The sequence below is a fragment of the Mytilus edulis genome, chromosome 1 (assembly GCF_963676685.1).
Source record: "Mytilus edulis chromosome 1, xbMytEdul2.2, whole genome shotgun sequence".
In the NCBI taxonomy this organism is placed as follows: domain Eukaryota; kingdom Metazoa; phylum Mollusca; class Bivalvia; order Mytilida; family Mytilidae; genus Mytilus; species Mytilus edulis.
The window spans coordinates 58,537,337-58,560,163 of NC_092344.1; the positions used below are offsets into that span (position 1 = coordinate 58,537,337).

General features: G+C 32.1%; 1 protein-coding gene across 1 annotated transcript in view; it reads left to right on the forward strand.

Annotated features, from left to right (window-relative positions):
- The window catches only part of LOC139514529 (plexin A3-like), a 68,415-nt gene that overhangs the window by 20,278 nt on the left and 25,310 nt on the right, over positions 1 to 22,827 (forward strand). The window contains exons 4-8 of the mRNA XM_071303893.1: positions 5,736 to 5,969; positions 10,480 to 10,683; positions 11,711 to 11,884; positions 14,233 to 14,430; positions 17,467 to 17,601. Coding sequence (XP_071159994.1) covers positions 5,736 to 5,969; positions 10,480 to 10,683; positions 11,711 to 11,884; positions 14,233 to 14,430; positions 17,467 to 17,601 — 945 coding nt within the window. The remainder of the gene's footprint in view (positions 1 to 5,735; positions 5,970 to 10,479; positions 10,684 to 11,710; positions 11,885 to 14,232; positions 14,431 to 17,466; positions 17,602 to 22,827) is intronic.

The following is a 22,827-nucleotide window of genomic DNA, read 5'->3' on the forward strand; positions in this document are numbered from 1 at the left end:
GGCATAGCAGACAATATACATTGTTATACATTTTTTTTTCTCCTGAACATGAATTAAACATTTGATTGTCAGCAAAATGATATTTTCCGGTGATTTATTCTTAAAAACAAGTGTAGGCTTGTGACATTGATTTCTTTTTTTCAATATTCAATGAAATTGAATGTTAACTATAAAAAATAAAGTAAACATCGTCATTAAGTAAGTTTAAACCTTATTCACTCATCATATTTGTTTTCATTTATTAATCATTTTTTTAGTGTATTCTTTACATTTTCATTTCAACATGTTCAACTATCACAACAATAATCAAACAGTGGCAAAATATAGGTAATTCTGTCATTTATTAATAAGCTGATATACCTTGTCTATTTGTCCATTGCAGGTCAATTTTGCAAATATATCACATAGACATTTACAAATTTACAGTAATAAATCGTTCATCTGAAGTATCAACATCTTATTCATTTCCTCGAATAGTAAAGTCTCTTTTTGCGTTTTTTGTTTGTTTGTTCACCTCTTTATACATGTACCAAAAAAATTTACTATTTATGTGATAGTTTTTGTTAATAATATTTTCCCTGCTTTTATCGAATCTGTAATGTGTAGTGACAAGGATGTTCATAATTACAAAGATAATAATAAAATAGTTATCAAAGGTACCAGGGGCCGTGTCAACGAAGCTGTCCTAGGACTAGGACATGTCTTAGGATGGTCTTAGGACACGTCTTAGTCCTATGTCAGGTAAACGAAAGTCTCCTAAAATAAGATATGTCCTAAATTTGGTCCTAAAGTTAGGACAAACAAATAGGTGTTTTAGGATAGTCCTAAAGGTTACAATGTCCTAAAACGTAATAAAAACAACAAATATGGCATAAACTCAATACTAAAAATACATATACAATATTAAACAATCATACTGTTATGAGAATTAAATTAATACAACAAATATTTTTTTAATTTTTGTTAAAGATTTAATTGTATTACATTAGATTATTTCGTGCTGCCTTTTTTGAAGCCTAAAACATACAAGCATTAAAGCAACATTTTTGCGACTAAACTAAAAACGGTGCAATATTAATTTAAAAATGGGGAAAATATGACTTTTTTCTTTAACTAATCCTCATTCGATACATGTAATAAAATCGAGTGGACCTAAGGACAAAACTAGTTCATCGACTAAAATTGCAGCACGAATATCGCATTTAACGAAGTTTCGTGACTATTTACTTTTGTTTTCGTATTAAATTCATTTATATATCTTTTATCATATTATTAAACAACGTTATTTATTATCTAAAAATAAATACTAAATCTTAAACTTTTATTTTGCGTTAATTGTTTTCCATATAAAAGTCCTCCTCCCTCTCTTTATACATATAGATACTAAAATACCATTAAATCTATTTCATAGCAATCTCAACATATTTCACTGTGTCTAAACCACACCGGCAAAATTTGCTCGGACTCGATGGTATCTAACATCCGGCACAATGACGGAACACCAATAGACAAAAGAAAGGTAGGTTTCTCCTTATTTTTTTATTTTTTTTATGATATCGAAGAATATATATACATATACAACTATTTTCTATTGTGAGATACAATATTTTCTACAACCGTTTTATATTAACGGAGAAATAAGTCAAAATGCATGTCAAAATGACGAATTGAGTTAACCATGCCTCGAAATTGTTTAATTTCTCGTTAAATTGTTCACATTGTACGGAAAGAAAGGTACGGGAAGATAGATATTGACACGGAGATTGCAAATTTAGTTATTATGAGCATCTCAATAATTGTATTTCTGTGTATGGAACGAAAGAAAAGGGTCATGTCAAATTAAAATAAACCGGTTTCGTCAATGTTGTTACTACACAATCACCCGGTTTCGTCTATATATATCACCCGGTTTTTTTGGGTTTTTTTAACAAACAATTTATGAAAAGAAACTTTGGCACGGATCTGAACATTGTCTTTCGAGAATTTAAATATATATTTATTGTAAAGTAAACTTGGCGTGTTAATATCTATTTTAAACGGGCACTTTTGGACATAGTTAATTATGATAATACACATTTTCCTAATGAAAGGCGTATCCCTTATTTCACTCAACTTCAAACTAATTTTAAATGGAATATAAATACTGAATAGCAAACACTGGTATCTAATTATTTTGTAACATTATTACATTTTCGTTGTTTATAATAGTAGTATGTAAAGATGACAAATAAAAGGATGTGTTTTGATTGTGCCATAATTTTAATTTACTATACTATATTATATACACTTAGTTTACAATATTTACTATCAATTATTAATACATTTATGCATTCAATCATTGACGAACAGTCCCAAACCGACTATAGTCTATACTGTTCTGCACAAATTAATCATGCATGCAGTCCTGCCAGATTTTCTGGTACTATATATACTGTGTTACTTGCGCACTAAAGCGAGTTTTCACACTTAAGCATCCATAACATAGCAGTGAGATTTGTAACTTTCTCCCCGTTTCTGGTAGGCACATTTATTTTCATAGGCATGTTTTTCACATTATTTTTACAGTTCAAATTCATTTTTTGTAGTTCAAATTCAATTGAAACTTCAAGATAACTTTCGAAAACAATATCTGACAGTTTTGTATTTTCAATGTGAATAAAAGTTGGTTTGCAAAACATGACCGTCATTTATATCTAGGTCTTGTTAAGAAGAAGTGATGGTAACCACTTATCCCATAAACATTGACAATGAGACAACTTTCTTTTAGACACAAAAATTATGTTGAATTAATCAAGTTTAGGTCAGCATATGCCTTAAACAATGAGAAAAAACACGCAAACTGCATGAAAGCAAGCTATAATTATATATATAACAGGGCCCTAAATTATAAATGTAAAACAATTCAAACAAGAAAACTACCTGCCTATTTTATGTTCAAAACGCATATGGTATAAAGCAACAAAAGACAACCATGGAATTACAAGCGTGTGATTCGGGAATGGACTGAGTCAAAGTGTTGTCGCTGACACAAACAGTACAACAAAAGAACAAATAATAAAAAATAATGAAAAAAACCTTAACTCGTCCGATAACCAACGTCAGTGTACGATCATCATAACACAACGAAGACAGTACAGACTCGTTTTTTTAGTAATGTTAACAAAATAATTATTATTAAATTTTGTCGATGACCTGAGACTATTATACTAATTTGTACATAGCAGTATAGTTACAATAAGGGATAAAAAAAATATTTTAATGCATGGTAGTTGTAATCCTACATTCATTTTCTATGTCGATTATGCATGCATATATACAGTTGTCTTATTATCAACGTTTATCCTTAAGAAGATTTATTTTTAACGACTGTAGAAAAGATTACATAGTTACATAGAATGAATAGATTACTTATAAAGGTGTCCATCCTTTTGTGCGAGAAAATCACATATCAATTGTGTGTTTCGATTTTTAAGACCGTAAACTTTAATTTCAAGTTTAAACATGTTCAACATATTTTCCCATAACTCATATAGAAAACGCATATTTAGAGAGCTTTAATCTCAATATGCTGTTAAAAAATTTCGGAATGCAAAGTAAATTAAAATATTTGTGTTCTATAAGAGTAGGAATTCAAGTTTTTGCTTATTATTTATTTGAATCTGAGACTCATATAAATAATAAGCCGTTGTCCGGTGAACGAACTTGTTTTCCAACGACCCACAAAACACCTTTTGAACGCTAAAGTTAAATAATCAATTATAATGTAATGCGATTATGATTTTTTTTATTTGACCAAACCGGGTTATGCATTTTGAAATCTATGACGAAACCGGGTTGTATACATTGACGAAACCGGCCAGTTTCATTTTGACATGACCCATTTCTTTCGTTCCATACACAGAGATACAATTATGGAGATGCTCATAATAACTAAATTTGCAATCTCCGTGTCAATATCTATCTTCCCGTACCTTTCTCTCCGTACAATGTGAACAATTTAACGAGAAATTAAACAATTTCGAGTCAAGGTTCACTCAATTCGTCATTTTGACATGCATTTTGACTTATTTCTCCGTTAATATAGAACGGTTGTAGAAAATATTGCATCTCACAATAGAAAATAGTTGTAAATGTATATATATTCTTCGATATCATAAAAAAAAATAAAAAAATAAGGAGAAACCTACCTTTCTTTTGTCTATTGGTATTCCGTCATTGTGCCGGATGTTAGATACCATCGAGTCCGAGCAAATTTTGCCGGTGTGGTTTAGACACAGTGTATTTTTTCAATTAAAAAAATGTGTTAGGATGGTCCTAGGACCATCGTAGTTAGGACTGTCCTAAGACAGCTTTGTTTTACATCCTAAGACATGTCTCAGACACGTCCTAAGACCATCCTAATTAACGTCCTAAGACATATCTTAGGACATATCCTAGGATACTTTCATTGACACGGCCCCTGGATTATAATTTAGTACGCCAGACGCGCGTTTCGTCTACATAAAACTCATCAGTGACGCTCATATCAATATATTTATAAAGCCAAATAATTACAAAGTTGAAGAGCATTGAGGATCCAAAATTCCAAAAGGTTGTGTCAAATATGGCTCAGGTAATCTATGCTTGGGATAAGAAAATCATACATTTATAAAATGGATAAAAAAATCGTGATCCTAATTGTGGCTAGGATGAAATTTGAAAAAAGGACAGGACAGGAGTTTTGAGTAAAAAAAAAGGCAGGATGGTAATTTCTGTAAAAAAAGTCAGCATAAACTAATAAAAAAAGACAGGACCAAATAGAGTGAAAAATAAAAATGCTGGACAGAGATTACAACTAGAAAAAATGCAGGACGAAACATGTACTATAAAGCATCGACAAAAATCACGATTTTCTACGAGAAACACAGTTTTTTTATGAAACAAAATAAGAGATGCACATTGATATTTTATTTTGGAGGTTATAAAAAGGTTTCATAAGATTATCATGAGGGTTTTACGAGTACCAATGGGAATTGAAGATTTGTAGGGTATGATAAAAGAAAATTGGAGTGGAGGACAAACAAACGAACCAACGAACAGACGATTAAAGGAAATGTGAAAACTCTACATCACTTTATACATAAAATTGAGAATGGAAATGGGAAATGTGTCAAAGCGACAAGACAACAACCCGACCATAGAGCAGATAACAGCCGAAGGCCACAAATGGGTCTTCAGTGTAGCGAGAAACTCCCGCACATGTACCACTTTCTTTAGAAAAGGGGATTATTATAAATCATTCTCGACGATATAATACCTTGCATTTCTCTGTAAGTTCTGAATATATTGTCTTTCAGAACTTCCTTAATCAGGAGTACATGTATTATCATACAGTTATTCCGCGACAAACAATTTAACGATAGTTTCCTTATAATAAATTGCATTACCATGATTACAAATTAATATTGCCATCAAGGAATGGTTTTCCAATTTATAATTTTTTCTATAAAACAACATCATTATCTACATATGTGTACATGAAGCAATACTATTGGTATGCGTATTTAATATATAACTTAATACCAACGGAAAAAGACATATTCATAGATAAATTAAAGCATAATACAATGTGAAAGATCCTGCAAGGCTCGAGAAGGCGTTTATGTTTTTCTCCTCTGCGAACCTTTAACAATTAAATGTGTTGACTCCTATGTATACAGCCATAAAATAATATTCATTTACTTGCAATATTACAGATGCTATTCGGATGGATGGATTTGAATTATATGTGACCAATACATCAACTATACCACCTGATGGTTATCGCTGTTATGAAGACCCTTTTTCTCCTAACGGTCCTTATCCAAATATCACTCAGACAATTCCTTGTAATCAACTTGGAAAATATGTCATTTATTACGATAAGTTCGGATCTAATGAAGATGGCATCCCTTTACCTGTTGTTGAGTTATGTTACGTTGCTATTGATGGTAGGTGCTGTATAATTGAATATAGTCTCCCCTCTTTCATCAATATTACAATAAATTCTACTATTTTGTCGGTGCTTGAGTCAATTTTGTATGATACCATGTTGTTGACTCTATGACAATGATACAGCAACCGAAGGTGAATGTGTTGATTACGACTCTTTGGTAGTCAACGGAATTAATATATTTACTATCTTAATGATTGATGACAAGGAGTTTTGCATTTTGTATAGTGACATGTTTATTGTAGAAACAGTGTGTTTGTACCTAAAGTCTATTTTGTTTATTGTGTTTATCTTAGATAGATTTACTTTTCGCGTATGCCTTTTTGGCTCATAAATATTATAGCTTTTCAACTGTTACTGTTCTTATGAGTCCTTTGCTTTAAAATATTTGGTTTGAGCGTTTCGGATTAAGGTAATGATCCAGAAAAGAGTTTCGACAATTCACTTGGAAACACAACATATACCCTCACAACACTTACCAAAGAGGAAATCTGGATAATCATAGGTCTGGTCTATGTTCCTTTGAAATTTTAATCAAAAATGAAGAACTGGATCTTCCATCACTGTATATGTTGGATACCTAAACTACATAAGTGTCCTTACAACAACGATATAATGCTAGGTCTTCCAAGTGTCCTACAAAATCTCTTCCTTAATTATTAACATCTAAATGTACTCAGAAATCAAAGCAAGGCTTTAAAGTTTTTGTAAAGCAGCATATTCTAGAGGTGGCGTGTATCAGATGTGGATACTAAATTAATCCAATGATCTTTTAGAGTACATACAATCTAAGACTTTTTCCAGCATATACCATTTGACTTTTCTACACTTTACACAGTCAAGTAATCCCCATTCCAAACTAAAATACAATGTGTTTAGCCGTGGCGTTGTCAGTTTATTTTCGATCTATGAGTTTGACTGTCCCTCTGGTATCTTTCGACCTTTCTTTTCGGACGCATGCACTTTATATCGTGTTGTTTTCATTTTTTATATATGCAACTTACTTTATTGTGATTTAAGATGTAAGAACTTAAAAATACGTGGGAGGAAGTTATTTGACAGATTTCTACTTTTAAATGCTTGTATTGTCAACCTATTCGTTTAAGTCAAGAAAAAAGGAGAATATCGTAGAAAAGAACTTTCATGTTTGTATCTTAATATCAGTACAATCTACTTGTTATTTGAATTTGAGCACTGACATCCCTATAGACATTTGAAAGATGATAGCTCTGTCATATATTCTCATAACCATTTAATTCTCAAACTAATTGTCTAATAGGGGTTTAAGATTATTTATAAAATGAATCATTGACACGCTTAAAAGAGGGACGAAAGATACCAAAGGGACAGTCAAACTCATAAATCTAAAACAAACTGACAACGCCATGGCTAAAAATGAAAAAGACAAACAGAAAAACAATAGTACACATGACACAACATAGAAAACTAAAGAATAAACAACACGAACCCCACCAAAAACTAGGGGTGATCTCAGGTGCTCCGGAAGGGTAAGCAGATCCTGCTCCACATGCGGCACCCGTCGTGTTGCTTATGTGATTACAAATCCGGTAAATAGTCTAATTCGGTAGGTCAAATTCATGAAAGGGAAGGGGATTGTAGTTACGACGTGAGGAACATATCCGATATCATTTGTGAAATGGTTATTCCATAACGGTCAACCAACTCGTGATGGCGTCCGTAAAATTTACGAAGGGATGATTTCAACTTCACCATTTGGAACTCTTGATTTAATAGCTTCCTTGTGAGCAGTAACCCTCTATCAAGAAAATCATGATAGGAAATGCAAGCACGGGAATATCGTATCAATTGAGAGATATATACCCCGTATGCAGGTGCTGCTGGAATGTTGCTACTTAGAAATGGAAAGTTCACAATTGGAAAGCTGAAATCATCTCTTTTGTCGTAAAGTTTTGTCTTCAACCGACCCTCATTGTCAATTTCTAGATGTAAGTCAAGATATGAAATGTCTATATTCACTAAATCATAGAAATACATATCACATTAACAAGATTAATTATACATTTCTTTTTGCAAAATTATGTGTTTCGTCAAGGTTGTTATGAATAACTAAACGTGTTGTCAAATAATAATATTTCCGACGTCTATTTTCGCAATGCATTTACAAAAAAAAAATATTGCGTAAATTGTACTACAGAATTAGTCTACAAATAGTTAATTTTAATTACATTTTCATGTCCACTCCAAGACCATGCAGGTTTTGCATGTCACGACCAGACCTTTTCAGTGTACCATAAGGTTTGATCCTGGTGGAGAAAATATTTTGTTGAGGTCTCTTCTATTTAACCACAGATAATCGTCATCGTCTTGATCGGATGTTTCTATTTCACGATTAGTGTGATCCCTTGGGGACATTCCCTACCTCTTTCATCTATAATACTAAAATAACGAGGTCGCTGATTTCAACTTTATATATAACTTATAAAAAGGGGCAAAAGATACCAGAGGTACATTCAAACTCATAGATCGTGAATAAAGTGACTATGCCATGACTATAAAAAACCCAAAAAAACAGTCAAATAATAGCACACAAGACACAACATAGAAAACTGAAGACAACACGAACCCCACCAAAAACTGTTGATGATATAAGGTGCTCCGCATGTTTCACTCATCGTGTTGCTCGTTTTATTAACACCCGGTAAATAGTCTAATTCGGTAGGTCATATTTGTGAAAAGGGAACGGGGTGGTAGTAAGACATAAGGAACATATCCGATATCATCTGTGAAACTGATGTTCCGTAACGATCAATCCAACTCGTGATTGCGTTATAAGGGAAAATGTTGTTGATTAAAAGATCACTCCATATCAGGCCCTTTTTGTTTTTCTCATAATTAATATGACTAATAATTTTCAAATTCCAAGTCGAATCCGATACCGACACCAATATTACCTGTTGCCGGTAACCTTAATTGAGCGTTACACCACTATCATATTGTGTAAGATTTGGGTACTCAGTCGGGAGCGTGTTCTAATATCTTAAATGATAAAGAGAATATTGTTATAACTTATAACGCAAGTGAAAAAAAATGCTACAATCTATATAATGTTTAATTTAAAAAAAAAGAATATATCCTCTTTATAGTATTCAAGTAAATTTAATTCTTAACATACAGATTTCCATATTAGGTCCTTCCAAGCTGTATGAATGTTCCCAGCAAGATGTGTTCTAGCTGAACACAAGCTGTATGGTAGCTCAAAACATGCTACATATATTAGTAATTTTTACAAACTAAGAAGCATTCCGTATAGATCAATTATTCCTGACTCGACTTTTACTTTGGATAAGACAAACCTATAATAAAACATCAATCAAATAGAACCTGATTCGACTTTTACTTATAATGCCTATGAATATGCCATAGAAAGTTGCGCTATAAATGTATTTTGTTACGTGGATGTATATTTGGAACACATTGTCTTTAATAATTTATAATATATATAAAAAAAAAATTGGAGATATTAGTCTTCCGGATTATTGGAGTGAAAATAATTGTCAGAAGTTAAGGATGTCTGCTTGTCATGTTTTTGAATTTTTGTCAGAATTTTGAAATCCTCTGGTTTTATCCATTTGAATACCTTAAAAAAAATTTGCTTAAAAGGTTCACATGAAAGTAACGACTGAACAACACGAGACCCACAACACATTGGTATGTGTCTCGTACACATAAAGAATAACAGACCCTGTTCCACTATTAGAAGCGTCGTGCTGCTCCTCTTTAATACAATTTCGGTGAATTAGTGTCGTTCATTTTATAAATGAATTGAAAAACTTAAGATGCCCTCTTTTATTACGCAAGTGCCATAAATCATTGAAATCACCAAACTGAGCGGTAGAAAAGTAATAACAATAGACACTCTAAGTCTCCCCTTTCCAACTCAAACTTGAGAGAATCGTATAAACATAAAACCGGGCAAGATCGGGTACGTCGATAGGATAAGATAAGACTACCCTGTTACACATGTATCACCTGCAATTCGAAGTCCTGCGACTGCACACTGTCAAAATGGCAAAATCTGCAATAACTGTCAATCGGTAAAACTACATTTTAAACGTCTATTATGGCATTTAAAGATAACAAAAGACTACGACATCATGTCGCTAGTAAGTTACAGTGTTTATTATATGACACTTACTGAAACAGTTTACAAGTAACTGTAGGGACTTATGGCAAGTATTTTTTTCCCCTTTTTTTGGAAAATCAAAAATATAAAGTGATAAACAAAGATAAAAAAGGGTAAAAATGAAGAAGAACACAATTTTCGAGCATAACAAGGACCATAAAACGATAAACAATAATAGCGAAAAAAGTATAAATTTGCGCGCCGTATGTACCTTTTAATTTTTTTTTCAAATTCCAGCAATCTCTTTTTAATGACAAAAGTCGAAATATTGTATGACACCAAATGATGGCACTATATTGATTTATTGAGTTTAATGAGTTTTGAATCTGCATATTTATTTAAGGTTGTCCAAAGAGTTTTTGGGGAAGTAACTGCGGAATACCTTGTGCAGAAAGTTGTACAGGGCAACATTGCTTTCCTGGAAATGGTTCCTGCATTTTGGGAGGATGTACCGATGACAACTGTCTGAATAGTAATTGTGATAAAACTACTGCTAAATGTACCGATGGCTGTACAAGACATCGAACAGGACCTTTTTGTAACAATCGTAAGTATTAATAATTTGCGTACTTGCTTGGTATCATGTACTGTAGATTTGTCCTTTTTTTAGATTTCAGTGTTTTAAAAATACTTAAATACAATACTCAAAAAGTGTGTTTTATTCATATGTAAACTCACCACAATCGCAACAATCAAACCTATATAAATAATGAATCAAAGATTACGTTAAAGAGTTATGAAAAAGCATTGGAAAATTGAAAAAAAGTAAAACATTACGGCATCATGAAACGAGATTATTTTTGTTATACTTCAACATTTGTACCATTTGCATATTTCGCCTTAAGCTGTCGAAGTTAGAACAAAAATATTTAAGTTATAAAATTAGTAGGAAAAAAGACTGCGAAAGTTTCATCAATAGTTTTACAATTGCCTCATGAATTTAATTCTTGTTACATTGAACCAGACTTTCTACTCACTTCAAAATAACTCTTGTATACTTTCACCTGGCCATTATGTTTAATTGACGATGTTATTTTCAAAAAAGAACAACAGCCTTACCTTTTTGACGCACTTGGTTGACATTGTAACACCAGACATTTTTTCTTTCAGCATAATTTGTTTAAGCTAGTCTGATAAAGATTTCTCTAAATTAACATATACATGATTTTATCTACAATTTTTCGATACAAACAAATATAATCCACAGCGCAATACAGATATTTAAATTTAATACAGTTTCCATAATACAAGAGACAAGGAAGGACGTGATATCATTATTTTAACAAACTATTCAATTGATGATTTTACGACAAAGCATTTTTTCTAAGCATTGGTTCCATTGTATACATTTTTTTTATTGCAGAGAGTATTTTATCTTAATTTGAAACCGAATGAAGTTAACTCTTTTTAAACAGTCTAAAATTTTGCTAGGTCAACATTCATGGTCAGTCTGTTCAAATATGTACAAATAATTATCAAAAGATTAAACGTTATTAAACATATTTGTAGTCATCAATACATATGTACAAATAGGAGGAAAAGTTGTCTCACGTTTAACTATCAATTATTTACAGATAACATTGCATCTAACAGTTCAGTTTTATTACATCCAAACGGAGATAAACAGACTAGTCTAGTCACTGATGGAAATAAAACATCTTGTATCAAAACTCAAGGATCTGAAATATGGGTGCAGGTTGACATAGAGGAAAAAAGCTTCGTGAGGGAAATTTTTCTTGATTTAATTGGTATGTTAATCTTAAAAAATCCCTTTTGAGCTCACCTGGTCAGAAGGTCCACGTGAGCTTTCCTTATCACTTGGCGTCCGGCGTCCGTCGTTTGTCGTCTTCCGTCGTCTTCCGTAGTCGTTAACTTTTACAAAAATCTTCTCCTCTGAAACTACTGTGCCAAATTTAACCAAACTTGGACACAATCATCATTGGGATATCTACTTTAAAAAATGTGTCCGGTGCCCGGCCAACCAACCTAGATGGCCGCCATGGCTTAAAATAGAACATAGGGGAAAATGTAGGTTTTAGCTTATATCTCTGAACTTAAAGTATTTAGAGCAAATCTGATAGGAGTAAAATTGTTTATCAGGTCAAGATCTATCTGCCCTGAAAATTTTGTTATTTTTGGTCATTATCTTGAATATTATTATCGATAGAGATAAACTGTAAACAGAACATTGTTCAGCAAAGTAAGATCTACAAATAAGTCACATGACCAAAATGGACAGTTAACCCCTTAAAGAGTTACCCTTTGTAGTCAATTTTTTACAATTTTTGTAATCTTTTTTGTGTTTTTTTGATTTTTACAACGTGACTCTGTACTTTAAAAGATCCCGTCAGTATGTTTTCGTTCTATAATATGTCATTATGATATATTTCTATTATGAATTAGAAAATACGGTGAACCACAAACGTCAAAATTATTCAATCGCGTAGTTGAATGAACTATTTGTGGATTCTTATAAATTCTATAGAAATTTTGGACTATTTGAAATCTCCGTCTATTTCTGAAATAAATTATTACATACTTTTGATTTTTTAACGCTGAATGCTAACATTGCCCATGTGAATTGTTTTAATTGTTTGTATAAACATTGAATGACAAAAATATGTGACGTATGAAATGTTCTGACGTCAGACACGCGAATCAATAGATGTGTTTGTAGATAGATGATTTTGTGTTCTGTGAAAATGTTCTTTTTAAAATTGTTACACGATGATGACTGCTGTACCCATATTTTGACTATTTTGTTTTTTATATCTGTGTAGTTCACGCATCATTGTAAATATAACGGAATTTGATGAGACTGTCAACAAAGTGAGAGGTTTAGCGCTATAAAACCAGGTTTAATCCACCATTTTCTGCATTTGAAAATGCCTGTACCAAGTCAGGAATATGTCAGTTCTTGTCCATTCGTTTTTGATGTGTTTTGTCATTTGATTTTGCCATGTGATTATGGACTTTCCGAGTTCAGTATTTTTGTGATTTTACTTTTTACAAAAATCTTTTCTGAAACTTCTAAGACTTTAACCAAACTTGTCCGACGACCCCGCCCGCGATCCAAAATGGCAGACATGGCTACGAATATAACTTAGGGTAAAGTGCAGTTTACGCCCATATTTCTGAAACCAAAGCATTTAGAGCAAATTTGACCGGAATAATATGGTTCACAACATCAAGATCTATCTGCCCTGAAATTTTCAGACCATACAGACAACCCGTTGTTAGGTTGTTGCCCTTAAATTGGTAATTTACCATCAAAAGAGGGGCGTAAGATACCAGAGGGACAGTCAAACTCAAAGAATTGTCTCGGAACGATACAATAAAATTCACTTCCAAAAGTTTTCATTTGAAAATAATTGACATATCATTTAACAGATGTATATGTGAATTACTTATTTATACTGCACTCGTTCTATTTGAGCAGTCAAAATGCGTTGACCGTATATTTCTATGTCATATACAGTCACTGACCTGATATCACTTTTCCTCATGAGTATTTGAATAAAGTTGCCGAAATTATAATCAATTATTCATACAACGTATTCAACCTGTTCTTGTTTCCAATGTATACAACGACTCAAACTTATTTCTTTTGCAATTTTTAGAAAAAATACATATTTCACTCGTTAATATTTTTGATTTGCAAACTATAAATCATTATGTTTTATGCTAATGGTTGATATTTTAGTTCATTCTCAAACAATTGCGTTCTCCATCGATTGCGGGTTTTAACAGGTAATGTACATTTCGTTGTGTTGTATATTTATCCGCCTGCATGATATAACCTTTTGTTAAAATGGGGAAGATTCCTAATATTTAAATAACATAATAATATTAACACATTAAACAACAATTGAAAAGTTTTTTTATTTGGATTGCAGGATAAAGACATTAATAGTACATCGACTTGACATATCAACAATATAAGGATTCGGCCCGAAACGGGGAAAAGCTCAACAGAGCCTCGCATTCCCCGCTTCTATGCCTCATCCTTATATAGTTGATATGTCAAGTCAATGCACTATTATTGTCTATGTATATAGTCAGTACATTTAAGAACTTTCGGTTTTTTTCATTTTAGAGAACAACTCAAACGGAGGTAATCATACCATTTATGCTTCAAATTCAAGTGGTATTTGGGAAAATGGAACTGTTTTATACAGAAATGAAACTTTACCAACTGTGATCCTTGTTGATGTCGTTTTCCGATATATGATATATGTACCTCCAATTCAGGACGAAAATTCTTCACTTGAAGTTTGTGAAGTTGGAATAGTTGGTAAGTGATTGAATCAAAATGAAATAAAACCGCTGACAAATTAATCTTCTAGTATTAGAAGGAAAAATATTTAACGGTTCAAGAAATTCCATATGAAAAAAAACGATTTAGGTAACCATAAAATAAGTAGTCTAGTCAATCTTAAAAAATCGGTTTTTGGAAAAATATCTATTGTTTTTATAGGACATACTAATATGGAAGGGATCATAGTCAATCAATCCTTCCGCCTTTCAACACTTTGTACGATAATCGTATTTTGCTTTTATCGATCCACATGCTATTCTTAACATAATTATTACAAAGGCTTCAATTTAAGAAAGGGGTTTTGAAATTATTTCCCCCGTCGTTTAATAGTTACCGTACTTTCAACATTAGATTTTAGGCATTATTTTCACATATTGCACACTAACTCAAGTGTACCGTAATGGATTTCCTCAAAATGTTACATTATTGGTAGAAATGATCAAAAAGATCTTTTTGATTTTGACACTTTTTGTTTTGTTAAAAGGATTACAGGACTATATTTGTCAGATTATTAATTATATTTTTTCACATGTTTATATGTACCATATCGTGAGTTTGCTTTGATTGATTTACAGGAAACTTGGTTTTTGGAATAAGTGAACATAAGACACCATTTGATTTAATCAATAATTTCGATGCGACCATAGTAGTGTGTCTTCGATCCTTACATGTAAATAATCTATAAAAAAAATTAAATTGTATACACTACCTCGAGCTCTCGTTAGATGGGAAACAGGTATTTACAAACTTACACATGCGGTAAGAATTGTTGAATGCAGGTTCGTTTGTGATTTTTGGAAATTGTTCTTTGTCATTGGAATTTACACAAAAGGATATCCTAATCGAGTTTATTTTTCGTCAGAAGGATTTATTTGTTACTGATGATAGTTATCAAAGGTACCAGGATTATAATTTAATACGCCAGACGTGCATTTCGTCTACATAAGACTCATCAGTGACGCTCAGATCGAAATAGTTAAATAGCCAAACTAATACAAATTTGAAGAGTATTGAGGACCCCAAATTTCAAAAAGTTGTGCCAAATACGGCTCAGGTTATCTACTCCAGGGATAAGAAAATCCTTAGTTTCCGAAAAAGTTAAAGTTTTATAACAGGAAATTTATAAAAATGACCATATCATTGATATTCAAGTCAACACCGGAGTGCTGACTACTGGGCTGGTGATACCCTCGGGGATGAAATGTCCACCAGCAGTGGCATCGACCCAGAGGTGTAAATAGTTGTCAAAGATACCAGGATTATACTTTAATACGCCAGACGCGCGTTTCTTCTACATAAGACTCATCAGTGACGCTCAGATCGAAATAGTTAAATAGCCAAACTAGTACAACATGTACAAAGTTGAAGAGCATTGAGGACCCAAAATTTCAAAAAGTTGTGCCAAATACGGCTAAGGTTATCTACTCCTGGGATAAGACAATCATCAGTTTCCGAAAAAATTTAAGTTTTATGAAGTATTTCTAAATTTCTGATGTTCTTTTTTTTTAAATTTAAGATGATGATGAATATAATTTTACTCTTCCCAAGTATATAGATAATATAATACTTGGTCAGATCATGACCATAAAACATCTATTGTCTGGTCAGTGTAGAATATATATTCAAACTTTCGATTCACATTGCAACATTTGAACATATACATCAACTTTTCCAAAATTCCACACTTTTAAGTAATGACAAAGCAAACGTTAAAAAATAATTTTAAAATTTCAATCGTTTTAACATCTGATGTTATTTTTAGTGATAATTTTATTGGTTTTGTCCTTTCTATTGTATATCAAAAGTTAATTTTTCTTTAAAAAAACACTAATTTAAAGGACTCGTATAAAAGTTAGATTTTATATTATTTTACCTAAATCTTTTGTCCCTTTTTTAATTTTTATTTTGGTTTTATATTCAACCATTGTACAAGGTTTATGATATCAACAAAATAACTTATGAACTCGTTCATAGTTTTATTTTTCCTTTTTTTATTTATTACAACTAGAGCGCCCACAGTTCTCGCGATTTTTTCTCTTGGTCGCTTGCTATGGAAATTCTTAGGGAGGCTTGCACACTTCGATAATGCAGATTTTTAAGAGTTCACTTTTATAATATTTATCTGCAATGGAAAGTAGTAATTCATGTATTACATTGCTTACTGCCTGTACTCTCATGTACTATAAAATTGAAAATGGAAATGGGGAATGTGCCAAACAGACAACAACCCGACCATAGAAAAAAACAACAGCAGAAGGTCACCAACAGGTCTTCAATGTAGCAAGAAACTCCCGCACCCGGAGGCGTCCTTCAACTGGCCCCTAAACAAATATATACTAGTTCAGTGATAATGAACGCCATATTAATTTCCAAATTGTACACAAGAAACTAAAATTCAAATAATACAAGACTAACAAAGGCCAGAGGCTCTTGACTTGGGACAGGCGCAAAAATGCGGCGGGGTTAAACATGTTTGTGAGTATAACATATAATTATTTTCTATTAAACGAGAAAGGGTAAGTGCGTTATAATAAACATAATCAAGCTACCTCTGGTATTTATTTGCCCCTGCGAGAAGGACTATTTATTGGGTAATAATTCTCCTTTTAATTTCTTTTTTTTTTATATTTTTTGTAATCGAGTGAAAAAAAATCAAAATTGTAATTAATAGACTACATCTTGTATTTTGTATTATTTTTTTTTTTGAATATTATAATAATATTGTGAATCATAAAAATAATCGATATTAGACCTATCTTGAACTGTGTACAGCACCTTCATCAATCGCTATTTCCCGACCAAAGAAAGTACGTCTTTATTTTGTTTAAGATCAATAGAAATCGCAACTCACCCTAAGTACGCCTGGTGTATTTAATTTTTATGTTTTATGATAGTATTCAGTATCCACGCAAGTAAAAGTAGTTGAACATTTTGATTACGTTACCAATTAGACATTATTTAAAGCTTTAAAGAAATATATTTACTCCGGAATTTGAAATATTTTGTTTTTAGGTTGTCCTCCTGCAAACTATGGCCCTCTTTGTAATAAAATGTGCCCAGTTTACTGTACAGGACCATGTGACTTAGAAAACGGAACATGTACATTTGGATGTTTAGATGGTTGGAGTGGTGATCAATGTGAAATAGGTAGGAAAAGCACATACTGTTTAATGTATTATATGTCCTTCTGGTATTGTATGTGTTTCAGATAGTTGAGGTCTGATAGACGTATACCCAACTTCTTTTTGAATATGGTTATCTCATGTATATGTGATTTTTTTTAATATTTATATCTCCTTGCTTAGATTAAAAATATATCAAAGGAAGCAATTAAAATTTGAGCATATTTAAATGAAAATATACAAAAATGAAATTTCTAAAAAGGATATGCTATGACAAAAGACTACGAATTACAGATAATTATGTATTGTGAACAGCAAAAACATAAATATAAATTGAAAATTACGTTATGATATGAAAATTCGAGTAGTCTGAGGAGATGTATATAAACTCTGATAGATATAATAAAAGAACCTATTTAGCAATCTCTTGCATCAGTATCCGAAATTGTAAGAGATTTTCACATTAGAATTGAGATTTATTATCTCCCATTGTTCAATTCTGTTATTGTATCTGAAAATGTCACTCTGGCAATTTAACTTAATTCTAAATAGAAACTTAACCTACACAAAGCTGTTTAGATGTGTGAATACATTTTTCGCATTTACATTTTCCCTGTCAATATCTTTCTATCAAGCTTCGTCAGTTAGTTCTTTGGATAAACAGGTTATCGAATAAGTTTTAACACATTTCTACATTTGGGCTCTTTGAAAGTTAAATTTATGTTTCAAGTTCAGTTTTGGGGGGTATTTCTTTATATCGATATATTAATGTTTCCACAATCAATAGTAATTGAACACCACAATATAACTTGAATATTTTTGAAGCTTTCATAAGTTGCAGTTTAATTCATCATTTTAACGTCTTTTGATCAGCATTATACATGTTATAGAGACATATCGAATCTGGCGTTCCAATTAAAAGCTTAGTATCTTTGAAGGGCTTTTATATAGTGCGTTTTTCTCTAACGACATATGAAATAAATAGGCAAAATGGTAGGTGCTTGAACGTCTGTTATTATTTTCGTTTGTTTGTACATCTGTTGTATTTGATTTTAGAAACTTTAAGGTAGTAATAAAATTAACGGTACCAATTTTCTTGCACCAGATGCGCATTTCGACAATACATGTCTCTTCAGTGATGCTCGTGGCCACAAATATTTGAAATCCAAAGCTTATATAAAAGATGAAGAGCTATAATCCATATGGTCCAAAAAGTATAGCCAAATCCGTGAAAGGAATCAGAGCTTTGCATGAGGGAGATACATTCCTTAATTTATAATAATTTCTATCATTTTGTAACAGTAAATTTTAATAACACAAAAAATCCGTATTTTCATGCCAGTACCGAAGTACTGGCTACTGGGGTGGTGATACCCTCGGGGACTAATAGTCCACCAGCAGAGGCATCGACCTAGTGGTGGTAATAAAATTAACGGTACCAATTTTCTTGCACCAGATGCGCATTTCGACAATACATGTCTCTTCAGTGATGCTCGTGGCCAAAATATTTGAAATCCAAAGCTTATATAAAAGATGAAGAGCTATAATCCATAAGGTCCAAAAAGTATAGCCAAATCCGTGAAAGGAATCAGAGCTTTGCATGAGGGAGATACATTCCTTAATTTATAATAATTTCTATCATTTTGTAACAGTAAATTTTAATAACACAAAAAATCCGTATTTTCATGCCAGTACCGAAGTACTGGCTACTGGGGTATAATATATACAAATATAATACTAAGGTAGGTGGTTTGTGAGGTCTGTTATGCTTTCGAATAACTCATGTTATCAATTTCTGCAAATTCTAAAGATCAAACAATAAATAAGTATAAAATCAAGAAACACAACATTTTCAAGCATAACCAGGACATAAAACAATAAACACTATACGCTAATGAAATATATATGCACACCTTTTTTTCTAATGACAAGAAATCACTCATGTTTTGTAATAAATACTGTATTGTATCCCGCACACGGATTTGGTCCTCAGCTGTCCTTAAATAAAACTGTGTACTAGTTCAGTTAAAATGGATGTCACACTTAACTCCAAAACGTATGAATGAGCTAAAATTATAAAAAAAACCATACAAGACTAACAAAGGTCAGAGGTTTCTGACTTGAAACAGACAGACGCAACCTGTTTATTTTTACACTTTAAGCCTCCCCCTAAACCTCTAGCCAATGTAGAATAAAGAAACACATAGCCATACACACAGTAAAACTCGGTTTTAATGAAGTCCGAGTACGATGTCAGTAGCATGGTATTCTATATTATCGAATGAAAATCAAAATTTATGTGTACGAATTGACTGATTGATGGTGAAATAATAATGTTACCAACCGTTGGAATTTTGTCCGTTGGAAATTTCTAGATACAATATACCGGTATACGCAGATATTTTATATCCTACTATAACAGAAATATTTTTTAAAATTTTTTTTAACAACAAATATATGATTTATTCTTAATATAGCTTGTTACAATTATATTCACTGTCAAAGCGCCAGAGGAGTATTTCTGTGAAAAAACCTTTGTGTTTCAAGGAACATACTCAGAATATAATAACGATATTACATAATAGTTATCAAAGATACCAGGATTATAATTTAGTACGCCAGACGCGCGTTTCGTCTACCACAAGACTCATCAGTGACGCTCATATCAAATAGTTATAAACCAAACAAATACAAAATTGAAGAGCATTGAGGGTCAAAAACTCCAAAAAGTTGTACCAAATACGGCTAAGGTAATCTATGCCTGGGATAAGAAAATCCTTAGTTTTTCGAAAATTTCAATGTTTTGTAAACAGGAAGTTTATAAAAATGACCACATAATTGATATTCATGTCAACACCGAAGTGCCGACTCCTGGGCTGGTGATACCCTCGAGGACGAAACGTCCACCAGCAGAGGCATCGACCCAGTGGTGTAAATAGTTATCAAAGGTACCAGGATTATAATTTAGTACGCCAGACGCGCGTTTCGTCTACACAAGACTTATCAGTGACGCTCATATCAAAATAGTTATAAACCAAACAAATACAAAATTGAAGAGCATTTAGGATCCAAAATTCCAAAAAGTTGCGCCAAATACGGCTAAGGTAATCTATGCCTGGGATAAGAAAATCCTTAGTTTTTCGAAAAATTTAACGTTTTGTAAACAGGAAATTTATAAAAATGACCACATAATTGATATTCATGTCAACACCGAAGTGCTGACTACTGGGCTGGTGATACCCTCGGGGACGAAACGTCCACCAGCAGAGCAATCGACCAAGTGGTGTAAATAGTTATCAAAGGTACCAGGATTATAATTTAGTACGCTAAACGTGCGTTTCGTCTACACACGACTCATCAGTGACGCTCATATCAAAATAGTTATAAACCAATAAATACAAAATTGAAGAGCATTAAGGATTCAAAATTCCAAAAAGTTGTGCCAAATAGGGCTAAGGTAATCTTTGCCTGGGATAAGAAAATCCTAAGTTTTACGAAAAATTCAAAGTTTTGTAAACAGGAAATTTATAAAAATGACCACATAATTGATATTCATGTCAACACCGAAGTGCCGACTACTGGGCTGGTGATACCCTCGGGGACGAAACGTCCACCAGCAGTGGCATCGACCCAGTGGTGTAAATAGTAATCAAAGATACCAGGATTATAATTTAGTAAGCCAGACGCGCGTGTCGTCTACACAAGACTCATCACTGACGCCCATATCAAAATAGTTATAAACAAAACAAATACAACATTGAAGAGCATTGAGGATCCAAAATTTCAAAAAGTTATAAACTATAACAATATATGCAAATTATTCTATTAAATTACTTTCTTCAAATATACACTTTGAGAAATTATTTTGATTCATTTATAACCCTTCTTTATTCCTTTATAAACATTTAATACACATCTATATATTTCAAATTTTGCTCTGTAACATAGTATGACTTAAACATGCAAAAACCTAAAACTGTCTAAAATAGTTATAACCATAATTTGCCTGATCTGATATTTTGTATAAACATACTATATGTTTAACTGATATCTTATTTTTAAAACTGAGTTGTGCAAGCAGATGTTCCACTTTATCCCAAAATTCTTTTAAAGGGGAAATGAAAGTAATCTTCCTCTTCAGTTTTACAAAAGTTGCATTTACTAATATTAGAAATTTTCAATTTAAATAGTAATTGATTTGTGGCAATAATATTATTTAGCAGTTTCCATCTAATTTTCATCTTATTCTCTCTTAAAAATTTAAATACAAAATCGTTTACGAATGACATATTTGGCTTGCCATCTAACTTAAAATATTTTGTCCAAACTTTGATACCAATTGGCTGTGTATATTTTTTTTTATCTACCAGACAATTATATAACATTTATTATAGATATCTTTTGATTGTATTTGTTTATTTCCCCATCTAAAATTATCCTTATTGATATTGATTTTACACTTTAGAGAGTTTTCTTCAATTAGAACTTGCTGCCATCCCTTTGGGATGGGAATTTTTATATTGTAAACTCTGCAATCCAATTAAATTTATTAGTTATTTTTTCTTAAATAAAAACCTCTGATAACTTTCGCTCACGGTCAAGTATGTTGTTGATATAAATCAATCCACTGGCTACCCAGTTTTGAAAGAACAAACTGTTGTTGCAATATTTAACGTATCTATGTCCCTAAATAAATGAAAAATGATCATTAACGTTTGTGAAACTTCCCCCTGGTTTCACCCAGCTTGAAACTACTTGCAAATAAAAGTTTGGTATATTTTCAAATAATTTTTTAGTGATTTAACAATATCTAAATGCATGTTGAAGGTAAGATAATTTTTCCCCAAAGTGTTGAAATATTTGGTAGTAATAATCTCCAGTTCGGCATAGTGGTTATGGTAAATTTGGAAACCCATGATATCGATGCTTTCAGTGATGTAAAAGAGCTATCAAAATCAATCACACATGTAACAGTAAAATTGAGTAAACCATCGTGCATTCTAACATCTCCCTCATGCAAAGCTCTGATTCCTTTCACGGATTTGGCTATACTTTTTGGACCTTTAAAATTATAGCTCGTCATCTTTTATATAAGCTTTGGATTTCAAATATTTTGGCTACGAGCATCAATGAAGAGACATGTATTGTCGAAATGCGCATCAGGTGCAGGACAATTGGTACCGTTAATGTTATTACTACCACTGGGTCGATGCCTCTGCTGGTGGACTGTTAGTCCACGAGGGTACCATCA